Source organism: Cyprinus carpio, chromosome A17 (genome assembly GCF_018340385.1).
Source record: "Cyprinus carpio isolate SPL01 chromosome A17, ASM1834038v1, whole genome shotgun sequence".
Classification (NCBI taxonomy): Eukaryota; Metazoa; Chordata; class Actinopteri; order Cypriniformes; family Cyprinidae; genus Cyprinus; species Cyprinus carpio.
In genome coordinates this window covers 3,942,652-3,970,591 of record NC_056588.1, presented here as the reverse complement: position 1 = coordinate 3,970,591, position 27,940 = coordinate 3,942,652, and the positions used below count along the sequence as shown (strand labels likewise).

The 27,940-nt window shown below is 35.1% G+C and overlaps 1 protein-coding gene across 5 annotated transcripts in view; it reads right to left on the bottom strand.

The window, feature by feature from the left end:
* Positions 1-27,940, bottom strand: part of LOC109048374 (neuronal PAS domain-containing protein 3-like) — a 280,671-nt gene that overhangs the window by 94,075 nt on the left and 158,656 nt on the right. For 4 of the 5 annotated variants that reach the window (XM_042773582.1, XM_042773583.1, XM_042773586.1 and 1 more), the window contains one exon: positions 8,329-8,418. The exons of the other annotated variant lie outside the window; for it this stretch is intronic. In XM_042773582.1, the coding sequence (XP_042629516.1) occupies positions 8,329-8,418 (90 nt within the window). The remainder of the gene's footprint in view (positions 1-8,328; positions 8,419-27,940) is intronic. 5 annotated transcript variants of the gene reach the window in all.

Here is a 27,940-nt window from a genome sequence, read left to right as displayed (position 1 = left end):
ACACAAACAGTCTAAATATAGAACAGGTCTTTTCATTTTTAGAACTGTAACCACAAAAATAACAATGGATTAGAAATCCAAGTTATTAAAATTACAAAGGAACAGCTTTGTGTCTCATTATTATCTGTTTACTAATGTACAGTCATAATGTTTATTTGTAAAAGTCACACATACAAGATGTAAATTACAATAGAAATAATACTACAAAATAAAGTAAATTTTTAAACTGTCTATAAAAAATTAAGCCTACTTATATAGCATTGCTGGGTGATATAACAAAACAAATCCAAACTTTAATAAAAAAAAAAGTATAATAAAAATATATAATACAACATAGATAATAGCTATAATCTGTTTTGTAATATAATACAAATTTTGTAATGTAAAAAAAATAATATTTTGCTAAAAGAAAAAAATTATTTTATACAAAATTAACAAATGTTTCAGTAATTGCATTTACAAGCAAATATGCATCTTGATATGTAAATGCAATGAAAAGTATGATTTATTTCCCAATTAAATATGTTTATAAGTTCAGAGGCATCATAATAATAATTTTGGCCAAGCAGATTCAAAATTATTAAAGCAATATGTTAAACAGTTAAAAAAAAAAAGGTTTAATTTAGACAGCAATTTTGGCCTAGCAGATTCTAATTTTTAGTTAAAATAAAATAAAACAGTAAATAATATTATATTATTTATAACTATATGAATCAATATTAATAAGAAATCTTATCTAAATAAATTTCATATAAGCCCAGCACATAAGTGGATGCTTAAGAATTTAAAGCCTACAAGAAGACCTAAAAAAATAACACCATCTACTACAAACAAAAAAAAAACCTCTTCAAAAAATAAAAACAAAAAAACCACCACAGCTAGCACACAAAGCTTCATTGTTCCAGAGGGGCATGATGAGAAATGACAGCTCCTCCATGACTCTCAGTGAGCTGAGGGTGAGAGCGGGAACAAGAGGGGCAGTTCTGGGAGCGCTGCGGATCACGGGTGGCTCAATTAAACATGACCTTCCTCTGCCCCTGTCTCTCGCCGCACCGCTACAGGCTCACATGCAAATGCTGACCCTCGGCAGCCACAGCATCATAAATAAATGAATACTTATTATCCATTTAGTAATATTTCCAAGTCTACCTTGATGGGCTGTTCTAACAGCCAGTGAAATTATACAACAAATTACCATTATCCAACTCCTTTCAAACAATTAATAAAATTAGCTAGTGACTCTGAACGTAATTGTTTTAAACAGTGAATAAGTAGTAATTGGGTTGATTATTAAAAAATAAGAACATACAGTATGTATATCAGGACAAAATATCAAGAGAATTTGTATATGATATGAAATCTTTTATGAAGTAAAAAACATGAGCAAAATAAAATATATTTTATTTTGCACAAAGAAAATGAATAAAATAAATTCAATATTAATGTAATTCATAAGCACCAGCTCAACTAAAAATAGACCTATTTATAATATATATATATATAGATATATATATATATATATATATATATATATATATATATATATATATATATATATATAGGGACTTCACAAAAATAATTTCACCCCAATATCAAGAAGAAATAAAATAAATTATATTTTGCATTAAATAATTTTTAATTGTGATATATTATGTGAAATATTTCTGATTTACTATATATCTAACAAAAAAAAAAAAAAAAAAGGAATGTAATCATTCAGATATTTTACATAAATATTTTCGGGTCAAATTTCACCCCAAAATCAATAAAAGAAATAAAAGAATAAAGAAAAGGAGCATTTCATACAAAAGTAATTAAAATAAATCAATATTAACTACATTTTAGAGCAACAGCTCAACTAAATTTTTTAAATTAAATTTAATAAACTAAAAAAATATTTAATAAAACTCAAAAGCATTTACTGAATTTTTTAAACAATATTTGATACATCTTGATGCGCATTTGCTATGAAATGTATGTTATTGTTTTTTTCTAAACAGAGAAATCATATCATAATTTATTCAAATGTTTTAAGTCCTTCCTTAAAGTTTGGAGTGAAATATGAGGCACATATGTTTTTGACAGAGATCCACCCATTTAGCTTTGCTATTCATGCTAAAGACGTTCAAAAGCATCACTTCAGAGGATAAATGATAGAGACTCAACAAGAGAGAGAGGAGGGATCGAGACAAAGATGTGATCAGACAATCGGCCAGACATTTATGCTAATAGATTCGATATTTCTCCAGTCTCCCTGGCTGGAGCGGCTGAGTGATGTGAGGAGGGCGGACCGTGTGGGAACGTGATGGTCGAGCCTTTGGTGGACACTAGCTCTCCCCTGTCACCCACAGCACAATCCCAGCAGCACTGCCTGTCCCAAATAAAAGAGACGCTCTTTCTTACAATGGGAAATGGAAGTACACATTCAGCTGCCTGAAGGCAATCCAGATCAGTCACTACTGCCAAACTAAGAGCGGCAAATTCCTCCACCATATGGTACATTATATGCGGCCTTCAGATGTCACCGTGCGTACTGTAACACAGCTAAGCTGGCAGTTACGGAACAGGAACGCACTTAAATCTAAATCCTACGAGGCAGATGAGACCTCAGATGGTCGCTTTATTCCAGATGTATCAATTTCCTCGGATATCTAGTTCATGCAAATGCATATGCTGTACTGGCATAGGTGCCGGCTGCAAATGGCCATATTCCAGAAGCTAATATTCTTTTGGCCGGAATAATGCAATTATTATTTTCCTAGCCATCAGCGTAAGCACACGGTGCCATCTGTTACACAAAAGCAAACATACACATCTCAATTATAAAACAGACAGCTGCCCGTGTGCGATGTCAGCGGTGCACAAACGAAGCAGGATGACCCGGCAACAAGGTCCTTTCTAAAGCAGCTTTGCCACCACCTCGAAAACTCAATAAGAAAATCCCAAGCGGAGTGATGTTATCGGCGCCTCTCAATTTGCATCGACCGTAACTACAAACCTGGCCATTAATCTGGGAAAGATGCTTGTGCATCCATCACGTATTAATTATTGGAGATGAACTAATCACTCGGCGCAGAAGCCAAGCAGAGAGGGATGAAAAACTCAGACAAGTGAAAAATTTGGCAACATATGCCTATTTACATACAGAATTTCAATGATAACAGCTATTAGCATGGCAAAACAGATAAACGGCCATCTGTTGAACTGAATAATACATATTCATACGAAAACTGTAAATTACAAAATCCACATTAAAACGTAAAACCTCGTTATCAGTTGAATCTGAGAGCAGAGTCAAAGACCATCGAGATAAGAGAGCGAAAACACGTCCGAAAGCACATTAACAGTATTATCAAAGAGCTGAGGGCAGGTGGTGCCATTGTTTAGCATCAAGGTAATGTCGGCTGTACAAGAAGAGAAGCTCGCGCTCGCTGTAAAAATCTGCTGGCTTCTCTGGTCTGCACACATTAATCTAACACAAGGTGGTCAATGGCCGTGGAGGGAAAAGCAATTTCACATCCTTCGCTCGCTGACCTGAGGAGAGCTGAGAGGAGGGGATGGATGGACAGAGTAAAAACCTACTGAAAAGAGTCACACTAAAGCACATTCAAAGATGTAAAGAAACTTGCTGCCTAAATTGGCATGAAATGGTGTTCGCACTCTGTCATGGAATTAGAAATATTTTAAAATGAAACAGAATATTAAATGAAAGATAATTTAGGACAGAAAGAAGAGTATGATATTATTGGAAATAAATAAATGTTTAATAATAATAATAATAATAATAATAATAATAATAATAATAATAATAATAATAATAATAATAATAAATATTTATAATTACTACTACAACTAATCATTATTATTTAATAACAAATAAATTATTTTATTCAATAATAATGATAATACTAAGTAATTGTGTGTGTATTACTTTTGTGTTACTATTTAATAATAATAATAAATAACAAAAAAAATTAATAAAATGTAATAACATTATTATTGTTGTTGTTATTTGGCAACAAACAAAATATGTAATACTAATTCTGTGTGTGTGTGTGTGTGTGTGTGTGTGTGTGTGTGTGTGTGAGTGTAAATATATACAATAATAAAAATAATAATAATAACTATTATTTATTATTTATTAACAAATTAAATTTGTTATTAATAATAATGATAATTATAAATACTTAACACTGATTAATTAAACATCCTAATGGAGATAACTTGCATCCAAGCTGTGTAACCTAGGATCAAAAACACTCTACAAAACAAGCCATGAAATCCCACTGTCCATGACTATGGTGCAGTCGGTTTGAAATCACAGTAAGGTCCAGCTGATGTCATTATGAGGACAGTGGAGTCCATGACTGGACGCTTCCTATCTACTTTCAAACGGATTGAGGAAGAGCTCGATTTAGAGATTAGTGCTCCTCTGGTGCCCTGCGAGGCTGCAGTATCTGTCTGAGAGCAGAGCTTGGATTTGAGCAGCTGAGCGCTCGTATGATTGAGCCGCGGTGCTAAAAGGTCATGCTATCGACTGTGCCTAGTGTAATGGCCGCAGGATGGTTCAAGCCCTGAATCTTTAATAACCTCCATCATTAGCTCTTAGGAAATCAGCACTCTCACAGAGTGGTTGGAAGAGATATATTGGCTCTTACCATCGCAACGCAGGGCTGTAACTTACAGGGTTACAACATGTAGGGTTAACCGGCTATTTTCAACCATTATGCTAGATTAAAAAAAAAAGGTTCAAGGAGACGTGTTAAATCTGACCGATTGTACCACTCCATTAAGGCTATTCGGACCCCATTATATTTCTACTGTGATGGTTATTTCTGACAGACAAATGTTCATAGCAAAAAGTTAAAAAGACAAAAATGCAAGACAGACTTAAGCTACAACAATCCTGAATGTGGTATGAATTTATATTCTCTATATTAATCAAAGTTTAGTTATCAAACACACATTTACAAAAAGATAAGCTATTCTGGTGATTACTTGCGAGGCTGGAGATGTGCATTAACTGAGCGCCGAAATCTAATTTCAACAAATGTTAATTAACTACTCCGAGTTAAAAAGTACCAAACCAGCATATATATATATATATATGAAATCATATATAGTATAGTCTATTTTTTGAAACACAACACAAAAAAAAATAAAACAACCAACAAAGAAAAGCTTGCAAATTCCTGATGCAATTAACAATGAAAATAAGCAACTACACCTCATAAATTTGTGGCCTCTAGGACAGATTAACAAAGAAAAGGGTTTAGCAATTAAGATCAGGAGAGTTATGGGATAAGCTTAACCATTTAAGATAATAAAACCTACTTAGACTAAAGACTTTACAAGCACTTTATCAGCTGGCCAACCTAAAGATAATACCACAGAAAAAGAGCAGGCCAAATTCCAAAAGCAAGGATTTTGAGAATCAATCAATTATTTGATAACAATCTTCAATCAATTAATGCTGAATTAATTTAGAGTGTGCTTAAGTCTTCTCTTCTTCATTCTAGCAGAATATTTTAATAATCTTTTACAGCCACTGTTGCTTTTATTTTTTAAAAGACTCAATATTTACAATGCTCAGTTCTGACAGGTCATAGCAGCCTGACTGAAACCATATGTTCAATATGGAATCATGGCGCACTGCATAATATGCACTGTATTGTTTATTTATACAGCCTGATGTTTTTATCCTTCATATTTTTATCTGAAAAAAAAAACCTTTCTTTCAAAGTCTTCAAAGTCTAATCTCAGAAATGCATATGATTATTTTACAAATTGATTCAAATTTTGAGTAAAAATATCCTAATTTTCAGAGTCATATCATGAACATTATCATGTTTGGTTCATCTGTCAGACAAGAAATGAAAGATGTGCACTGAAAATCGACTGCATTGCATAAAGTATTATTGTATGCAGTATATTTGGAAGGCAGGTCATCCAGGTATTTAGATGTACAAAGTATACATCCTTTTTTTTCTTTGCATGAAATACAGCAGTTACTATGCCAGTTTTTACTGTATGTGGCATTAAATACTTTAAAGGGATAGTTCACCCAAAAAAGAAAATTCTATCATTAGTAACTTACCCTCATGTCATTCTAAACCGAGAGCTTTCTGACCCTGCATAGACAGCAACACAACTACCACGTTCAAGGACCAGAAAGGTAGTAAGGACATTGTTAAAATGGTCCATGTGACATCAGTGGTTCAACTATAATATTATGAAGTTATGAGAATACTTTTTGTGTTCAAAGAAAACAAAAATAATGATTTTATTCAATGATTTCTCCTCTAAGACTCGGATTCATGAGAGTACCACAATGCATACTTGTGCATTCCTCTGCTTGCAAACAAAACACAGTGCATCCGGGTCCTACGTCAGAACTCCGGCTCCTGTGTCAGCAGCACCACACGGATGCGTCGTGGTACTCTCGTGAATGGCAGTGGAGACTGACCCTGGGAAAATAAATTGTTGAATAAAGTTGTCATTTTTGTTTTCTTTACAATTTTTTTTATCAATGTCCTTAATGCAAAGTTCTGTCATGAAACTCTAGATGGCGCAAGGCTGATGGGTCTTTATTGCAAACTGATGACATTAACAGTGTTAAACTACTTGGCACAAGCTGATGTTGCATGTTGCATATGGTTACTGCTTTACATTTAAATGGCTAGTTAACATTCACTAGAGTAGTTCGCAACACACTTTCAGAGTTCCTCTGAAGCCCTCCACCTTCCCCAGCTCCACCTGTATAGGTCTGCTACAGGTTATTCTTACGTATACTATTTGTGCAGCAGCAGGTCTTAAATACTCACAGCACTGCATTGGTGTATGTACTGGCAGTAGCAAGTTCCTATACTTGCTTTGTAGCAGCAGCAGCAGCAGCAGCAGCAGAAATAATATACAACAACAGCAATAACCAGCAGCAGCAGCAATTCAGCAGCAGCCTAGCAGATCTATTCTGCCAAGACCAAATAAGTTAACACTGTCATATTCATTACCATGCTAAAATCTTCCAAGAGTTGTCATGATAGAACTACCTTTCTGGTCCTTGAACGTGGTAGTTGTGTTGCTGTCTATGCAGGGTCAGAAAGCACTCGGATTTCATCAAAAAAAAAACTTAATTTGTGTTCTGCAGACGAACGAAGGTCTTATGGGTTTGGAACGACATGAGGGTGAGTAATTAATGAGAGAATTTTTGGGTGAACTAACTCTTTAAGTATATACAAATGTTTGGCTTTATACAACCATAAATGATTACAGAAGTTGCATGCTTTTTTTTGTCTCATGACCATATTGCATGGTAAATTCAAGGAATTCATTTATAACAAGTCTGTGAGATTAAAATTTGAGGTTGGTATCTCCTCTGATTCATTTGCCAGACTAGAAATATAAGGTTGAATCCAGTGCACGGCATTGTGGGATACCGTATTTTGATTGTATACTGAACCCATTTTGAACCCATGCCATCCAGGTACTCTTAGACCATGCACAGTATATATAAGGAATCCTGTTTTTTTTTCTTCAAAAATAGATGCATAAATTTATACAGTATGCTGAATCCAATTTTGAGTAAAACAAGTATCCGAGATATAAAAAAAAAAAAAAAAAAATTGAGGTTGTATCACCTCTGGTTCATTTGCCAAACTAGAAATGGAAGGTCGAATAAAGTGCATTGCATTGTGGGATACAGTACTCCATGCAGTGTGCTCAGGTTGTACACTGCACACATTGGACCCTCACACACTGTGAACAGTATATAAGCTGCATAGCATTTTCTTTCAAAATTAGCGGTAGTTTGAGCACATCCAAAATGAACCACAATCTCATATATAAAAACGAGTTAAACTCTTACAGTAACTGGTACAGTGATCATCTTGATGGCACCTATGTGGTTAGATCCCCTCATCCAAGGACAGCAAGAGACGATTCTGATGATTTGTGTGAATTTTCAACCAACGCTGAACAGAAGCTGCCTGTTGTGCAGCCGTGTCTTGTTTGATTGAAGCCTGCTAGCACTCGAGATGAAGCTCAGCTAGACAGGACCGCAAGAGTTCTGAAGGTCACTTTCTCACCGTCTGACCTCGCCGATCTGTCTGTTTATTGAACGGCCTGGGCTCAAGCCAACAGAAGCGGGAAATGCGCTAGCATTCCAATGAGAACATTTCTCCAGTGCTTAAAATATGCAGTGATGAACATAACGAATTAAACAGCAGCTAACAAACCCACAGGAGTTTATCTAACACTAATCTGTCCAGATTCTCTTCCACACCGATGGACAAAAAGAGATCGGAGAGTGAAAATCTCACATGCACTCACCTGTGAAAGCCCCAGATATATGGACACTGTCTCTGAGATGTACAAAAACCTCCCCTCCTTGTTTAGTGCAAATACAAATCCATCCAGGGACTGTAGAGGAAACAGAAAGAGAGAAAGAGAAGAAACAAGTCAGGCGAGAGTCTCACAAATAGCTTATTCCTCACAGCACAGAGACGGAAGCCATCAAGCCCAGAATTGCAAACAGAACCGCATCCCGTGTGGAAACCACTGACAGATCATTAAAGAACAACAATTACAACACCAATTAACAGCTTCAGATCACAGACGCATTAACTGTAAGGGACGGTCTGAGCAATGCATAAATATTAGGCAAAAAATGCCTAACAACAAAGGTAGCAGAGTTCTTTCAAAACTAGATCCCACCCCTGCAAACTCGATTTCATTGTTCAACTCAATCACACAAGTATTTTACACTTCAGAAAAATTATGGATTGATCAGATTGCGATAAATGCGATGTTACTTTTCAGGATGAGCCACTGAGGCTGAGGTTAACTGAGGTTAAAGTCAGCATGAAATGAAAATTCACACTATTTTCTAAATGCATTGATCTTATTGTGAACAATTAATCGGTACATGTCAGGGTTAGGGTTATAGTTAGCTAAAACTAAAATCATTAAAAAAAAGTGTTACTTGAGATAAAATAAACATTAACTGAAATAAAATATATTTATAAAAAATACTAATAAAAAACTTTTTTTTTATTTACTTGATGTAAAAACTAAAAGTAAACAGAAAAACAATAAACTGTGATTTAAAAAAAAAATCACAAAAACACACAACAAAATGACTAAAACTGAATTAAAATTCAAAATAAAAACTAATCCAAACTAATAATAAAAATATAATAAAATCTCCATCATATTAAAATAATAATTGTGCACAACAGAAATTACTAAAAACTGAATGAATTTCAAAATAAATCTTTATTTCTCACAGAGAACTTTTTTCAATGCACAAAGTAGCAGTATGAACAACAGGAAAATTTTGCTGCACACACAAAACCACATAAAAGCTAAAGTGCTTGATTGTGAACAAAATCACCTGTGATTGGTCAATGACACTCTGCAGCTGCAAAATCACTTTTTATTTTGCATGGTGTGAGCTGCTAGCACAGCTTGGCAAGCGGTTGTGTTTTCAGTGCCATCACCGTTTTGCCACCTGCCTCTGCTCGCTCATTATAAATGACAACACAGGCTTCATTGGAACAACATTCCTGTGACGACATTTTCAAAGGACTTTAAAAGCAAAATGTCCAGTGAGGGGTGCTAAAGGCGCATCAGTTTTATCTAAAACAGGAAACTGGTATTGTTGTCAAAAATATAGATTTTTCAATACATATTGATACTCACTTCATTATGGAAGCCCCTGTCCGCCACTAAATAAAAAATAAAACAAAGTAATTGCAACTTTTTAATCTCACAATCCTGAGAAAAAAAAGTCAGAATTGAGAGATATGAACTCACAATTGTGAGAAAAAAAGAAAGTCAGAATTGTGAGATATACAGTAAACTCACCTGTGCGAAAAAAAAAAAAAAAAAAACTCTGAATCGCAATTGCGGGTTATAAAGTCAAAATTGCAAGTTATAAATTAAGAATTTGTGAGATAAAAAGTCACCATTTCCTTTATTAATTTTTTATTCAGAGGCAGAAATGGGCTTCCATCCAACATCAGTTGAGTGTTTGAAATAACTTCTTTCATCTGATGTGGCTTCTTACAAAATGAAGCAGAAAATATATTTTACAGTATTCTATGCTGTAATGCAGGCTATGTTGATTAGCATTGCATTAGAAATAGATTTTATTTTTATGAAATTATCTGAGATGGCTTGAAGAGCACAGATAAACCATATATTGCCAAAGTTGTGTGTTTATTGTCTTCAATGAAGCGTTTCTATATTTTTTTTTATTTAGCTACATTGATAGTTTGATGTCTTTGTCCATATTAGGAATTTCCTGTAACATCATAAGTTAGGATACATTTTTGAGGCATATTTGTCGTGTATCAAGTATGAATGAAACAGACATTAAATACATACAGTAATGCTCACACTACCATATTTGGGGTAAAAAAAAACAAACAAAAAAAAACAATACTTTTCTACATAGAAATTTGAAGTAAAAATATGCAAATCCATAAATTTTTCTCCAGTGTTTTACCATAATACATGATCATTAATGTACAAATATACATCGTCATGTTCTAGCCTGGTTATATTTATCTTTCATATCTTTTATGCTCTTAATTTTGTAGCAGTTTTCCCCTGAGGTATCAAAAATGGTATCTAATTTTGGTATTTTTCAAGGTATCACATTAAAATTTAGGGATTTTAGTACCGTGACAACACCACTATATACTAGTGTTAACTGTCTAAAAAAAAATAAAGTATACCTAACTACTTTTTTCAGCTTTCTCTGGATGATCACTAACCAGTCTGAGTCTCTATGTTACTCTAGTCTCTAGATTTGGCTCAGTTTCCTCCACCAGTTTGAGTCTGTGGGATTTTTTTTGCCCATTTTAACCCTACATCAGGCAAAAATCAAGAACACCTATCCTCAAATAGCTGCAAGACATTGAGCCATTATTCAAGTCTGCAGTACAAACAGTGCAGGATAAAGCCAACACTTAATGTGTAATACAATGTTTAGCAAGCACAGCTAATGAACAGCTCCTGACCACAGACGCCATACATAAATATTCTGCAAAACAAAGATTCATATCGATAAAAGTCTAATGCATAAGAAAAGAGCAGTTGTGTTGGGTCATTACTGCATTACGTGTGCATAATTAGAAATTTTGGACTAAAGGAAGCCCCATTGTATGGATATCACTGCTGGAGGTGCTGCTGTTGGGTCTCCAACAGTCAACAATTAAGATATTGAGGTCACATGGGTTAATTACATATTGTCTCCCACTGCCTCAGATAATCTGTAGGCTGATGCACCCCGGGCGAGAAAATGCCAGAAAGGAAAGACAAGAAAAAACAAGGTATTGTGCACAATGTCACAGCTGATCTGATCACCTTTTTATGAAAATCAGGTTTACACAGACGGGGTGGAAAAGCATCCCTCTCTCATTTATTTGCGAGTTTAAAGCAGCATCGGCAGCTGGCAAGAGAGCGTGCAGTCTCTACTCGCCGATAAAACAGCGCAGCCTCGGGCTATTTACAGCTTGCTGATATGCAGCTGACAACAGCACGTCCCACGGCGGCCCGCTAGCGCATCACTTCCTCCCTGAGCACGCATCTGCTGGAGGTGATGTGTTAGACTTACAATTTACATTATACTGCGCTAATGCTAATACTAGCCCATTATATGGCACTTTACATTTGAAATGCTAATATGCCAATATAGATGCGTTAACATAAATGCTACGCTAACACGGATGCTTATTTACATTACTTACAGCAGCAAAAAAGCTTCAAGGGACTATATTCTACACATTTAGCATTTAATTTTGCCCCTGAAGTCCACATATAATATCAGTCAAGGTTCCCTGCACCAAAATGGTTGTAAACTACTCTTAACTGACCATGTTTCATCACCTCACTGACCCTCAAGGGCCATTCACACAGAATGCATTGTTGTTTTTTAACCTTGTAAATAGGTCTAAAACAAACATCTTTATTAAGAATCTTTTTTTTTTTTTTTTTTTTCAAAAGGTAATCAATGTTAGTTTTAAATCAACGGACCAATTAGATACTTTTATATATATATATATATATATATATATATATATATATATATATATATATATATATATATATATATTAGAATAATGTGCACTATAAGACCAGTCCAAACTGTAATATATAAAGTCAGCATGAAAACAACTTTATTTCTGAGATTTGATATACTTATAAGTGAAATTTCCAAAGGTTTACAACAAAAAATAATGTTGGCCAAAACTTTATTACATTTTTGAAGAAATATTAGAGAAAAAAAACTTTACTTCAATTTAGAATAATTCACACTAATATATATTGTGTACAGTATGCCCAGGAACTTATTTACTTTTCATTAAGAAAGGTAATAGGGTACATTTATATTTTATGTTGACAAAACAAATATAATTCAATGAATTTACATGATGCTGGATTAATATTGTCTCTTGTTAATGCTATTTGAGACTAATGTAAACCTAGAGAAACTTGATTTATGTGTTTTAATTTCATCTATGTTTAATCTTAATCTAGATTGTTTTGCTTTTGCTGCCTGAGGTCAAGTGTGCAGATCCCTAACCGTTACAGAGTTTAATTTCCCTTCTGTGAGACACATTCTTCCTTCTCTCAGCACTTTAGACAACAGAGCGAGAGAGTGAGAGCGAGAGAGAGAGAGAAGCTGCTTGCAAGGCATGACTGCTTTAAACAAATGACAAAAAAGGCCCATCTTAATGTTACACTTTTCTCCCCCAGAAGTTTGTCTGGCTAGTGATTTATTGTGCACTTTACACAGTGGTTAGCCTGTAAACAGAGGCCGTTTATCATAGAGGGGAGCCAGGAGAAGACACGCAGTGTTCCTCAGAGACCTGGCCCACAGATGCCGCGCGGTTGAAGGAAGAGCAGCGGTGAACAGAGAGGAGATGATTGCAGACTGGCTGGAGGTGACTGCTTCGGGTCCGTCCTGACAGCCAGGGCTGCGTCTTCAGGGACATAGGAGGCCGTGCCAGAGCCTGAGGAGTCTCTCTCAGGTCAGAAAGTCCAAGAGAGACCCTCCACGGGGGAGGAACGGCGGTCGCTCGGTGTATAGATGAACTGACAGGGATGGAGAAGAATGGAAGGCCAGGATTTTTGCTCTATAAACATGATGCATCATTTGAGAGAATGGACGGAATATAGCATTTCAGTGTATATTTTCCTCTGAAATTTTTCCTTTAGATGTATTTTAAATATTTCATATGTTCATTTTCAATAAGTCTAGGGTACTAAACTTTTTAGGCTTCTTTTTGTTTTTCCCTTTTTGAAAATCTTTTTTTTTTTTTTTTCAGCAAGGATGCATTATATTTACCAAAAGTGACAGGAAAGACATTTAAATTTTACAAAAGATTTCAAATAAATGCAGTTTTTAATTACTTTTATTTATTTATTTTTTTCCTTTTTTACCATTTTAAAAGATGTTAAAATAGAAAATAGATATTTAGTTATATTTACTGTTTTTACTGTGTGTGTGTGTGTATGTATATATATCTCAAAAAATATGTAAAATCACAGAAATAAAGGGGTTTCCATGTTGACTTTAAATAATACATGTTCCTGGTCTTACTGTGCACAATTTTCAAAAGGGAGATTAAAAAAAAAAACAAAAAAAAAAACATAAAACTAATTTTTTTAAAAATAATATTAACCAAATACATCAGAGCCATCCAATAGCTATCCCATCAAATCCGGATTGATAAAATAAACATCACAGAAATCGCATGCATTGACAATGCTCTTTTTGATGACTTAAAATTAAACTAGAATGCTTATGTCTTGACAAATGATTCTTTGCTTCACTGTAAGCACTTGTTAGATACTACAACTATAGACCACAAGCAAGAACACACCTGCCTTCCAGTGCTACAGCAGCAAACATGGTCTGTAACTCAGTAGCCTTGTGTTTTCTCTAACAAAGGACAAATATACGTGAGCTGAAGGACACACAAGCTGGTAAACATCAATCTAGTCACTGGACCCCAGCCAGAGCCACCGCACTTCCACATTAACACACACAGCGGACGCCAGGCGAGAGCAGCCTCATTGACTATTAACATATCATTAACTATTAGGTCAGACAAAATGAAGAGGGAGAGAGAGGCAGAGAAGAGAGGGGCAGCTGGTGATGGGGGAGATGCCACATGTTCATCACCTCCAATCTCATCCCTCCTTCCCTCCAAACTCCAACAGCCTCCATCATGAACAACTACCACTGCAATTAAGACTTCTCAGAGGGCTGGCCAACCTGAGCATGAGAGCATGTGGACTCGCTCTCACAGGTACTGAGCTACAGGACTCCAACATGGAGAGCAAATTAAGACTTAAACCTCTCTGAAATATGTATTAAAATCAAATAAATAAATAAAAAATAAACACAGATTTAGACAATTTCAAATAACATTTCTGGAAGTATATAAATGCAATTCTAGGGTTATTATAGTAAACTAAAACTAAAACCATAAAACAACTTTTCTTACTAAAAAAATAAAATGTTAACTTTAACTGAATTAAAATGAAATATATTTTTTAAAAACCCTTAAACTTATTTTATTTCGGCTTGTTGCAAAGGCATTTTTTTAAATTTTTATTTAGATGACCTTGATGTTCAAAATAACTAAAGCTAAAATAAAAATACATAAAAACACAAACTACTAAAAATGGCAAAAACACACGACACACATGCTAAAATTATATTAAAATTAAAAGGAAAAGTATAAAAATTCATACGAATTCAAAATAATATTAAAACTTAGAACTTGCCTGAAAAGTAGAAATAAACAGACTCTACTGATATTCACAGCTAAATTAACAGCCTTTAAATAAAAGCCATTCATTTTCAAGTGAGAAATGTACAGTATATTATTAATAATAACATTAATATTAATAAATAAGATAATGTATATAATTATAATATATAATATATAAAATAATTAAACACATAAGCATAAAAACAATAATGATAATTCAAGGGTCAGTCACTACTGAAAACGCTACTACAACAAATTTAGGATGCTCAAGAGCCTTCCATTTCAGATTCTGGTATCAGGTAATACGCTGACAAAAATCTATCTATCTGTCTATCTATCTATCTATCTATCTATCTATCTATCTATCTATCTATCTATATATAAATATATAAAAGCATTTAAAGAAACTGTTATGATTTGCTGCACCATAAAAACAGATGAAACTGACTCAAATTTCAACCTGGAGAGACTGATAATGACAGACAGCATGAGTGAGAGAGCAGACGTCTGTGTGGGAAAAGTGACATACAGAGAGTAACAAAGTGTCTATATGTGTGTGAGAGAGAAAAAGACAGATGAGAGGTGTTAAAAGAGATCTTATCAGAACTTCTAAATTGCCGCAGGAGCCATGAGAGATCTTTTTCACTGAAGTCAATTTTGAAGCTGACAAGCCATGTAGAAATGTGCAAATATAGATGCGTGGTATTGATTTCTTTATTGAAGGCACCAGCACCGGAGATGCTTGAATCACTCATCCTACCCCTCACCAAGACCTCTTTCAAATAAGAGCGTCGTTAGATTGCTTATTTCATATGAGGCTTAGCACTGGGGGGAGGGGGGGCTACTCGACATGCCATATTTATTCACTCCAAATGACCTACTACAAGCATCCGTTTAAAAAAGGCGTGAGAGCATCAGATCTCGCTGCTTGGATCTCACTCAACCTTTTAGCATACCCTCAATCTCACAGTCAAACATATCAGCATCTACATTAGGAACAGGAATCGTAAGGAATTTAACAGAAACTTTTATTCTCAATGCTGCTCCCGGCGCCATGTTGTGGAGACACTGTGTGTTTTGTTGTGAAAGCGAAACTACTTTGTTTGGTCTTCCAAAAGAGGACACAACTAGAAATCAGTATTAAAATAACAGCCAACCCAAATATTCAGATGTCTGCAGCACATTTTGAGGAGGACAATGACTGTTTCCTGTAAGAGTAGCCTACAATGCCGGTGTCTGGTTCTATAAAGTGGGGCATTTACAACTTTGCAAGGACAGTCTGGCACTTCTGACTCACAGCCTGTAAGTACGTTTACATATTTGAAGAATTTGCCACTGATGATTCAAACACGAGTTTTGAGCAGTGTAGAGTAGCGCTTGTAATGCAGACATGGGTTTTAAGTTTACGTGGCGTGATACGGAATGCAACGCGTAAAAAAACAGTACAAGTCATTATAATCATGTCATCATGTAATTATGTCTCCACTGGTTGCAACAAATGCCTCGTTTGTAATGGGTTTTATTGTTTTCATCTCGCCGGGACACACAGCATCACAGTATGACAAGGGGCGTAACATTTCCGTCACACGCTTGAGAATTTCAGCCAATCACAACGCACTGGATAGCTGGCCAATCAGCGTACACCTCGCTTTTCAGAACGTTGAACTTTGTACAAATCGACGCATTTCAGAAAGGTGGGGCATAGAGGAGAAACAATAATGTATATTATGTGGAAAACAATGTGTTTTTTTTTTTTTTTTTTTACCTTAAACCGCATAACACATTTCATTACACCAAATACACTAAATAATGTTCTTTTTAGCAATGTCATTATTTGACCACTTTAAAAGTTATTTGTCAACATTAGATATGAGACACATAATCATAATAATACAATCAGTACCAGAATCAGTCGTTAAAAGGCATTATGAGTCAACTGAAACTGTTACAATAGCAAAAGTAGGTCATTTCCACATGATGTAATAATGTGACAAATACAAAAAGAAATCTAGCCTAATAATACAATTTTTGATTTTTTTATATGAAATTTTATTACAGTATTAAATGTATTGCCTCTGATTGCTCTCTTTCTGTCTCTCTCTATTTTTAACAAATGATGTCAAATAATAATAACTTACAGAGTTTTAAATAGTTTAAGAATTTTAAAATATTTACAATTTATATATTTATTGCTGCTATGATTTTTTTATTTTTATATGAGTAAAAAAGTAAAAAAAATGCAATACATACATAAATAATAACAAAGTAATAATTAAGTTAATTTACTAAGATATTGTAATATTAAAATGTATTATTTATATAAATTATTATATATATATTATAGAAGTTGTCTGCATTGTGCCCTGATCCTACTCCCTCTCTGTCCCCAATTATATATATTATAGAAGTTGTCTGCATTGTGCCCTGATCCTACTCCCTCTCTGTCCCCAATAATTTTCTGATACTATCAACAGAAAGAAAGTGCAAAAAATGTAAAACATAAGTAGTGTTGTCTCAGCTGGACAGCTGACATATGAAATCTAAATTAGCACCCGTCACAAGAGAGGATGACAAAAGCACTCCAGGAGCAGAAGAGTCAATGCCAGCTTTCCTTGTACAAACCATCCCACTTTTAAAAAGTTCCTTCGGGTGACCAGGCACTAATATTGTTTCGACTTCCCTCCGCACCAGGATTTAATTAAGTGATAAGAGTCACCTTCGGGTGATGACACAGGACAATAATATCTGGGCTACAGGAAAATGCTGAGACTGGCCAGCACGTATTATCATGAGGAAAGATAGAGAGAAAGAGAGAGGAAGAAATCTGTACTTTACAAACACGTCTGGGCTTCATCCAGGTTAGACTCGGGAAGAGGAAATATTTTCTGAGGCTAATCTGAGGGGTTAAGGGAGGGATTTAGCTCAACCCTAAGAGGATTAAACATCATTTAAATGCTTATGTGTTTAAACACAGGCTTAATAAAACAATATGACGTCAGTACAAACAAATAGGGGGCTTGACTTGATTTAGAGGAAGAACTGCCTGTTGTCACCAAAATTATGCACATTTCCCATAAAACTTGCATAAAGTAACACATTTCTGACAGAAACAGTATATTTAACATCTAAAAAGTAGGACTTGATTTTATCCATCATAATGTTAGGAGGCAGAGCAAGTTACCTTTTGTATTGATTGTATTTTGTATTGATAACAAGAAGTCCAGGAACTGTTGGAAACTAAATTCTGATTTTATGCAAATTTTCTGCTAACATAAAATCAAAATGCATGCCATATGATTTGGGCACATGAATTGTAGATGGTCCTGCCACGTAACCTCAAGCTAAAACAGTTAAATCCTGCAGGAAATGGAACAAAATAAAATCCGGAATATCAAAGAGATCCTGCAGAATTAAAAAAAAAAAAGAGAGATTTGTCTGTTATGGAGAACAGACAAAGAAGCCTAGAAATATTCACTGTAGCTTGGCTGAAAATTCAGCGAAATTTCCTCTTAAAATGATCGCAGTGAGTGAAATTAATTTTAATGACATTTATTTCTCAAAAATAGAGCCACTTATTCAAAGCTTTCATCAAAGAAACTCTTTTAAGTGCACAGATCCACTTCATACTTACACTATCATCCAAATGTACAGCAGAGCTCTGCACTGGAAATATATATTTTTAATTCATACAAAAGATACAAATACTCTTTCCCTTTAAAAGATTCCTTCCAAATACATAAGGTCATTAGAATTCAAGATAATGATTCATCCAAACAATGATTACAATAATAAGCTCAAAAAACAAATCTTTTAGAGCTGAATAGGAAATCTTTTTTTTTTTTTTTTTTTGCAAAAGTTTGGCCTTTTTATAAAAGAAAAGTGAATTTGTCGCAGCTGACGATTTGTTATGCATTCATGCACAATACATAAGATACATGAAAATGCTAAAGTTTTGTTTTGGAGACCCAAGGCCGGTCCAGACAGGGTACGGTGGTCCTGCAGGTAATGAGGACCTTCACACAGTCCACACTGTTTGCCTTCTCCTGTATGAAAACATTTAACAATGACTGCTCAGGAAGCCCTTCGATATAGACACGCACACACATAAACGCAAATGTACACACACATCTCAGCAATGCCTCTTAAGAAATCGCATTGGGCCTGACCACCACATTCTAATTATGCTAATTGCTTCAATGCCCTTGCTTTATTTATGCATGGCGTCTAAGATAAATAAGAGAAAATTGCTTTGGATCTAACTGTATTCATTTTGGAATGCAAACTAGCCTGTGTTTGTTGTGAGATTTCTGATGTGTTTACCCCTGAAATTCTGCAGGTAATTGCAATTTTGATTGTACATTTATTTTTCCCATTGACAGTCCCAAGACTGCGTCTGTTCTCAGTTTTTATAATTAAATGCTTTGTAATATTTAAGCACACCGAATGGGAGAAAAACAGCACACATTAGAATATTTTATTCACCAGACTGAATAGCTCGCTCAGGGGGATCAAGACACACTGGGAGAATGAAAATGCTTGAGTTCTGGAGATTTTGTTGAGGGAAACATTAAAAGGTGGAAATTGGAATAAAGGGTGAGAAATATGTGTCTCATTATTGGCCTGAGAGTTTCAGAGGAAAATCTAAAGACTGTTCTGGTCCTAAGGCTCCAAAATACTCAACATAAACATATCTAAACAAGCTCCATTTCACATGATGAAATTTAATTCATAATGCACAGCAAATGCATAGTGCAATTCTACACACTACCACAAGGGGAGCTGTAGTTGCATTAGCATAAACAGGTTTCTTCTATGATTTTCTCTTTCAGGTCAACCAGTGTTGCCGAGTACACAGTTTTCCTGCAGAATTGGGCTACTTTTATACTGTTGCCACAGATTTTTGTTTTTAGTCAGCGGGTTGAAGCAAAACGCCTCGCCCCACCTGAACACAATTTTGACCCCCTGGAAAGAGGTTTTGATCGCGATTGGGCTAGTTCTGTGTAACAATTGGTCTGGTTTTGTTATGCAGACCTGGCAACCCTCATGGTGGATTTGTGCTTTCATAATCCAGATGAGGTTTAGTATCAGCATTTAATCTCTCGTTTGTCTCCTAATATAGTTTAGTTTAGTATATTTATTCATAAAGCACATTTAAAAACAACAGAAGCTTAAACCAAAGTCCTGTACAGGTAGTATAAAAAAACAAAACATTTATGAATAAAACATATAACTTTTAAAAAAATAAATTGATCAAAATATTTTAAAGCTGTAAAATTAACAGTTCTTCATTTGCTTTCCAACTCAATGTTAAAACGATTGTGATGAGACTTCGTTCCTTTGTGTAAACACTTCTCCTTCACTCTGGTGGATAACCTCAGAATTTAACATAATTTATCTAGTAAAAACACATAGCTGAGGTTGTCTTGATAAAGTTTCACATTTTAGCACTAATAATAATGTGTTTAAATTCAATTATAGACCTCCAGTCTTCTATATGGATAGTCTTCTCTCAGCGTATGTGCTGTGTATCAGGAGTTGGGCATTGCACGTCATAAATTCATAAAATTACAATTGATTTGTCTGAATGGAGTGAGCAAACAACAAACAGTTGCCATCTACTTTGAATGAACTCATCTGTCCCTCATGCAGAAGTTTGACCGACTCACACGGGCACAGTTACATTTGGCATTGAGTACATTGAGTTATGCTGTGGTCATCTGAGGTTAATCATTGCCATCTGTTTATTTATGCCATTGTTATGAGGTATGGATTTCACCTCTGTGATGGAGCTTTTGAGTCTGGTTGAATGCTGGAGCCTGTATCGATGAAGGATTTTACCCTGATTAATCAAAACATGGATCTTTCTCACCCATGGGCCAATTACAACGGGCCTTTGGACAAACAGAGGTCTAGTTCTGTAAGTTTCTCTCGTTGAGTCCCATTCCATGTAGAATAACAATCAAGGATACTACTTTATTACTCAAAATGCATACTTAAAGAACTGGTTAGTTACAAGTTTGATGAACTGATAATGGCAGCACTAAACTTGCCTCTTTGTTGTTGAATAAAGCCAATATCACAAACCTGGGGTTAGTGAGATTTTTTTTTTCTTTTACAAGTTAAGTTAAATGCATTAAATCAATCATATGACTGTAAAGACATTTATAATGTTATTAAAGATCTCTATTTCAGATAAATGCTGAGCTTTCAAGAATCCCGAAAACATTTCAACACAAAAATATTAAGCAGCACAACTGTTTTCAATAAATAAATAAATAAATAAATAAATAAATATCCCCTTAGTAAGCATAAAGGCCTTTCTTTAAAAAATACATATCTTTCTTTGAAAAAAATATCTTACCAACCCCAAACTTTTGAATGTATTCAAATCACTAAAACTATAAAAGCATATAAAAGCTAAAACTATATTTACAGCACATTCAGACACATCTTTAACCATTTATCCTAATTATACATGCAACCCATCAACTAGTCTATGAAAACATGTAGTTTTGCACAACCCTACTAAACAATATGACTATATATTCAGAAGAAACAACATTATCCTGTCACCAGGTGCTGTCAGATATCACAGGCTAATTACTTTCCACCAATCACGCATAAGCCTGTTGGTTTGTTTGCGCAGATGTATTAGTTTATTTGATTATCTGCTCTGTACGGCCTCAACAGTAACGTCAAACCTAAATGATATTTGCTTTCTGAAAAGACAGCAGCGAAGACGGCGTGAATTCATTGATAACCTTATCTCATTAAGTTTACAATCCTGTGGCATTACCATTAAAAGCAGAAAAGGGAAAATGGTTTTGTTACTCGCTCTGTTCCCCTGCTAGCGGCTGACAAGTGCGTTGATTTATTTATTGTATTCGTGCGTTCCTGTCTCATGTAGAGGAACAAATGCGGCGGGCACGGGAGTCTCCATTGACAGGCCTTTTGTACGGTGACATAAAAAATGAGCCACTTACTTACAATACATTCATAGGAAATCAGATGCAAAAAGAATCGGAATAGGAAGTTCTCACATCTACAGAAAGAGGATACATGAGAGAGGCCAAATCAATAGAGAATAACTCCTTTTCTCTGGCTGAATTTAAGATTCAGCAAAAGATTTGTCTAGGGAAGTTTGCCTGATACAGGTCTGAGGATGAAACCCGCATTAATCATTCCAACAAGTCGTACATTTCTATAATACAAAGACTCCTCCGCCGACCCCGTGGCCCACCCTGTACTCACACACAAACCTACCACTCAAAGCTGGGGTTACTGAGATAAGAAATCGCCACGGTCATATTCGGTTAAATCACTGTAGCCACATTAGGCTGAATGGAGGCAGGAAATCGCAGGAAGAAAAGGAAGCGTTTTATGCCGCCTGTGCCCAGATGCTTATCGCCCTGTTGAAAAAGACATTCGTCTTTTGTCTGGATTGCCCTTGACACATCCTTAAGAGAAGGAAGTCTTGAACTTGTCTTTGTTTTGAAGAGCCCTTGGACCTCCGTGGTTTAATCTGGGTTAAACGCAGCCTGATCTCGTGAGTATTTCGCCCAAGCTTTGATAAAGCACACACCAAATACCTTCTCTTTTCTGCTTTCATATCTCAACTATTCATTGGGCCTTCTCGGACCACCATGGCATTGTAATCGCAGGGATACACTACAACAAAACACATCTCGTTATCTCTAGTTAACCAAAAGGAATCATAATAACGGAGAATTTTTCAGTAAATATAGGTGTAGGTGTTAACTAAAACATAAAAAAAAAAACATGTTCATCCCTTGAAATAACGGAAATAAAATATATATAAAAAACAAACTTTTCTTCAGCTAATTTCCAAGGCAACATTTCTCACTTTTATTTAGCTGAACTTGCTTGATGCATTAAAGATGTTTTTATCACTTTTTTTTTTTGTCACTTTTTTTTTAAAGGGGTCATATGATGCAATTAAATTTTTTCCTTTCTCTTTGGAGTGTTACAAGCTCTTGGTGCATGACGAAAATCTGTAAAGTTGCAAAGACTAAAGTCTCAAATCCAAAGAGATATTCTTTATAAAAGTTAAGACTCTGCAACTCCCCCCTAAAACAGCTCGTTCTAACACATCCCCACATCTCTTCATCACTATGTGGAAATATTTGCGTAATGCCGCCCAAATGTTCACAAAGTTCACACAAAGAAAGAATTCGTGCCTGGTTTCAGTAAGTGCGCAGTTAGTGAACGAAGCCGGAGCAGTGTCAGGGAGATGCTGTGTGTATCAATGGTATTGAAGGTCTGGCGCTTCTGAATCAGCTAACTGTAAGTATGTTAACCATTAGGCCACGACTATTAGTTTTCAAAGTATTTGCTACTGACTGTTCAAATACAGAGTTTTCTGTGCTAATGTAAGTATGTGTTATTAGTGTGACTGCAAATACAAGAGAGAGAGAGATCGTGTGTGTGTGTGTGTGTGTGTGTGTGAAAGATAGATAGATAGAGAGAGAGAGAGAGAGAGAGAGACAGGGTCACACTGTCAGCTGTCTTAACTGTCCGTGGCTTGTGTACTGCAAACACATAGGAGCTTCATCACTGTGTCTGTCACGCGACTCTGTTCCCCTTTCGCGCTCGAACTGATCGTAAAACTAAGGACAATATTAACTGTCTTTACATTTGTTCAGCCAATCACAATGCACTGGGTCAGTTGGCCAATCAGAGTAGACTGCGCTTGTCAGAAGGAGGCACTTTCTAGAAAACGATGCGTTTGAGAGAGGCGGGGTATAGAGGACCTACAATAATGTACAGTATTTGAAAAATAATATGTTTTTTGAACATAAAAGCATGTCAACATATTCTTTTACACCAAATACACAAGATAATTATCTTTAAAAAAGCATCATATGACCCTTTTAAGATACCGTAGCTAAAACTTCAATACAAATGAATAAAAATGATAAAAAAAAGTATATTCTGCATAAAATTAAATCCATTTTTAGGATAATTTTTGCAATGTGACATTATTTTTATGACAATTAAGTTTTTTACTGTAATGCATCAGAATGTGTAATTATTATCAATGGTGGTTCTCCATATTTACAGCAAACAAATACAGCAATAATTTTGCAGTAAGACAAATACAACATACTGTATAGTACCATAACATGTAAATACTGTAAATGAAATATTTATTTAAATTAATATACTTTCACATTAAATGGTATTATATTTAATATCATTTTTAATATTAAACTAAATATATAAACATATATAAATATTAAGATAGATTATATGCCTAAAACAGGCAAAATCTGATTTAAATAAAAGTCATTCTCCACAAAAGCAGCAAAACCAGATGCAGACGGCATCATGGATGAGGCTTTGTGCAGTATATGGGTATTTATTGGTCTTGTTTCCTCAGAGAACACATTTAAAGCCACAGTAATTACACCAAAAGCCCCGTTATGAGGCCATAAGAAGCAGACTAAAGACTGCCTGGTGCTGCTCGCGTGTGCCGTAATGACAGATACAGGAGGTGTGTAAAGTACGTGCTCACACTCGCGTGTCAGGTGTTTAAACGATCAAGGTACGCACCACATGGCCCTCTAATCATGCTGCTTCATTACGGATATAAAACAGCATGTTTTACAACATCTTCACAACATATATTACAGATGTGGCGGCAGTAAGAATCATGTACCCGTGTTTTTCCCAGAATGCACCTACAGCATTTCTTACCTGTGTGTGAAAGCTCCATATTTGTATCAAAAGTGTAGATTAATAAGAAAAGAGTGCCTTAAAAGTTTTTCATTGGGAAAGAAACGAGAAAGGGAGTTTGAAGTATAAAATCTGAGCTTTTCCCAAGGGGAGAGCGTTCCAGTCTGTGATAATGAGACATCCCTGTGGGACACCTGCACACAGGGCGGAAAATAACATCTGTATCATTTATATGCTAGACACCTGACTAAAACTCAAAGGAAAATTTCTGTTCTGCATATAAGCAGAAAATAGCACTGCATGGTGATATGACGTTATATGATATTGACTGAGTCATGATATGAATATACTGTGATTCTTTATTCTTATTCAAAACTCATCTATAGTAATCTGCACAATTATATTCTTAACTCATTCTGATATTTGATGAATAGAAATAATTGAATATGTGTTGGCCAAATGCTACAGTCACATTCTCACAGATTTGCTCTGAATGCTGGTCAGTCTCCTGCTGTTAAATAATGCAAGTAATGTATTATTATAAATATAATAAAAACTCATAATGGAGGGGGAAAATAAAACAGGCTTCATTTTTATGCCCATAATAATTTCTTAATTTCTTTTAATTTATGGGTGAAATGTGAGTTTTATCATAGTTTCACGAATATCAGTTTCATCACACCTTTGACCACAAGAACACAATTCTGCAGTCATTTCTTTCTGTTTTTCAGTTTAGCTTATTATCTTAAAATATCACACAAAAAACTTTAACAACCCACCAAAATCAGTCTTCGGCTTTCAATCATGTGGATTCTTATGACAACTTGATGAATTACCGCCGCATAGCGATGCATCCCGAGCTGCCTGGTGTTTTTTAAACACGGTGAGGTGTTGCTCAGCTCTTCCGCTTTGGTGAAGGCTCAGCTTCGGGTGTCAAAGGCGAGGGTGACTCCTACTTATAACAAATGTAGTGACAGGTTACGATCAAGGGCCGCGCTGACATTCTCTCTGCAAAGGTCAATGTATGGCGAAGCCGACGATGAAGAAATGAGCGCTCTGCCATCATTGCCAAGGCAAAAGGTCAGACACAAGCTGATTGGTGATAGAACTATCAAATTAACCAATCAATACACGGCTGGGATGGGAGGAAACGGGCCCTCCAGGGAGAGCGGACAGACTGGACCAAATGCCAAGATGTCAATAGCTCTGCGCCAGTGAGAGCCTTCACAGGTTTAGGAAGGGGAGGGTTCCTGTATCTCTCTCTCTCTCACACACACACACACACACACACACATACACACACACACACACAGACATTCCTCCACACTCTACACAAAAATGCTACACACACCTAATGAACCTATGAATACACTAGCATGTTTCTAACAGATTTGTACAGATAAATCTAACATGCTCCATTACAATTACTGCGTGATCATATTGTATGAATCATAGAAATGACAAGCAATAGTAAATTCAGATAAGATTTAAAAATTTCATGTTTTCACTTTGTATTGTGACTGAGGACTTAAAATCAATCAATTTTGTCTTTAATCAATGGACTCTACTAATATTGATTAATTTTTAATGAATTGCTTTGTTGTCTTGTTTTTGTTTTGTTGTTGAATGTTTTTGTAGCAATATATAATTAAAAATATATATATATCCATTTATACAGATAAAAGAAAGATCTGTTTAGCTGCAATGTACAGTAGTTAGCGTTTTTGGTAGTAGCTTGCAAAGTAACAAACTATTTTTACTAGTTAAACTACTTCAAAATATCAGTAATGCGCAACAAAGTTTTCAGGAAGAAGTCCCACACTGCATCTGAATGTCAAAAACAATTCTGAGCGCAAAACCAACAGCATTAATGAATGTGTTCCGTGAAATCCATCTCTACCAAAAAAAAAAAAAACCCAAGCTGCTGAAATCAACCTGGCCAACAGAGCATCAATTTCACCTCATACCGTTCTCCAGGAACAGCTATAGAATGAGGAAGAAAAAGAGACAAGGACATGAGTAGGACATGGGAATGAATGTGTAGTCTCTTCACTCGCCACAAGAGCTTGTAATCCTCTTCTACATTTACTGCAGAAGCTCAATATCACTTCAGTTCTCCCACGAGTGCCGGCTGCTTTGTACCTATCTGCTCTGAAGTGGATCTATTCACATATTACCCGTTCATTCTCCCACCCCTCCAAAATACCGGCTCCCCTTTAGACCTGAGGGGCCATTGAGAGATGAGCCCATCTGGGAATTAATTGAATTGCATTAGCCATGTCAGTCAAGCACATGGGCGGCAGCAACTTCAGGCCGAAGTGCTGCGAGATGCAAGTGTGACACGACCCCAGATTCACATTTAAAACAAGAGATGTGCCGATTTTATAAACCAAACTGTAGTTATCAGTTGCTTTTTTGCTATTTTAGATTGCTGTACACATGGCAGTCTATGCTTATACCAAACTCTGTCCAAAACTATCAATGTCTTTCATTTTCTCTCTCATCTACCATGCCTCCACATGCCTTGTGCCTCTTAATTATCTGAAAATTAATCAGCAATTAACTGATCCTTCAACATGACACACATTACACAATCAGGTCAGCGTTTAACATGGTAACTGTCGCCATGCTAAAGATAAAAACCGGCTGTCATGTGACATTTTTGTGTTATACATCCATGAAATATTAAATAGACGTTGTGAAGCAAAATGCATTGACTATATTTTCTATGATGTGAAGATTTCATTAGGGCCATATGAGTCATATGTCAAATAACAAGTTAACCATAAATTCCACCAAAATACAGTAAATATGTAATTTAGAAAGAAATTTTAAAAGCTTCTTACAGCAGATCTCATATAGATTTATAATGGTTTCACAGTAGTAACTAGTTGAAAATGTGGTTACCATGTTTTTAGTATCATATTTTAGAACATGATAACTAACATACTCTGACCAGACAGCACGAATATCGCTGCAAAACAATTTTATGAAACTTTTTTGGCAAGCTCGGGTTCTGTATGACTGAAAAAAATAAATATTAAATAATATTAAATAAAATATGCATTTGAATAATGAGTATTTAAGGGGAAAAATATGCTTATGTGTCATGAAAATGTCTAATAATAATAATAATAATAATAATAATAATAATAATAATAATAAAACTCTCAATGGCATTAAAAAACAATAGTTAAGTTTTCATTAAGCTCTAATTTCATATGAGTGAAAAATAAAATAAAATAAAATATGCACTTGAATAATGAGCATTTAGGGAGAAATGTTTATTTATCATTAAAAAACAAACAACAAAAACAACTGAGTGTATGAGTGGCACAATAAAATAAATAAATACAATTAAATAAAAGTAAATTAATATGCATTTGAATAATGGGTATTAAGGGGGGGTATATGCTTAAAAATAATGCCATATCAAAAGACATATGTAAAGACAT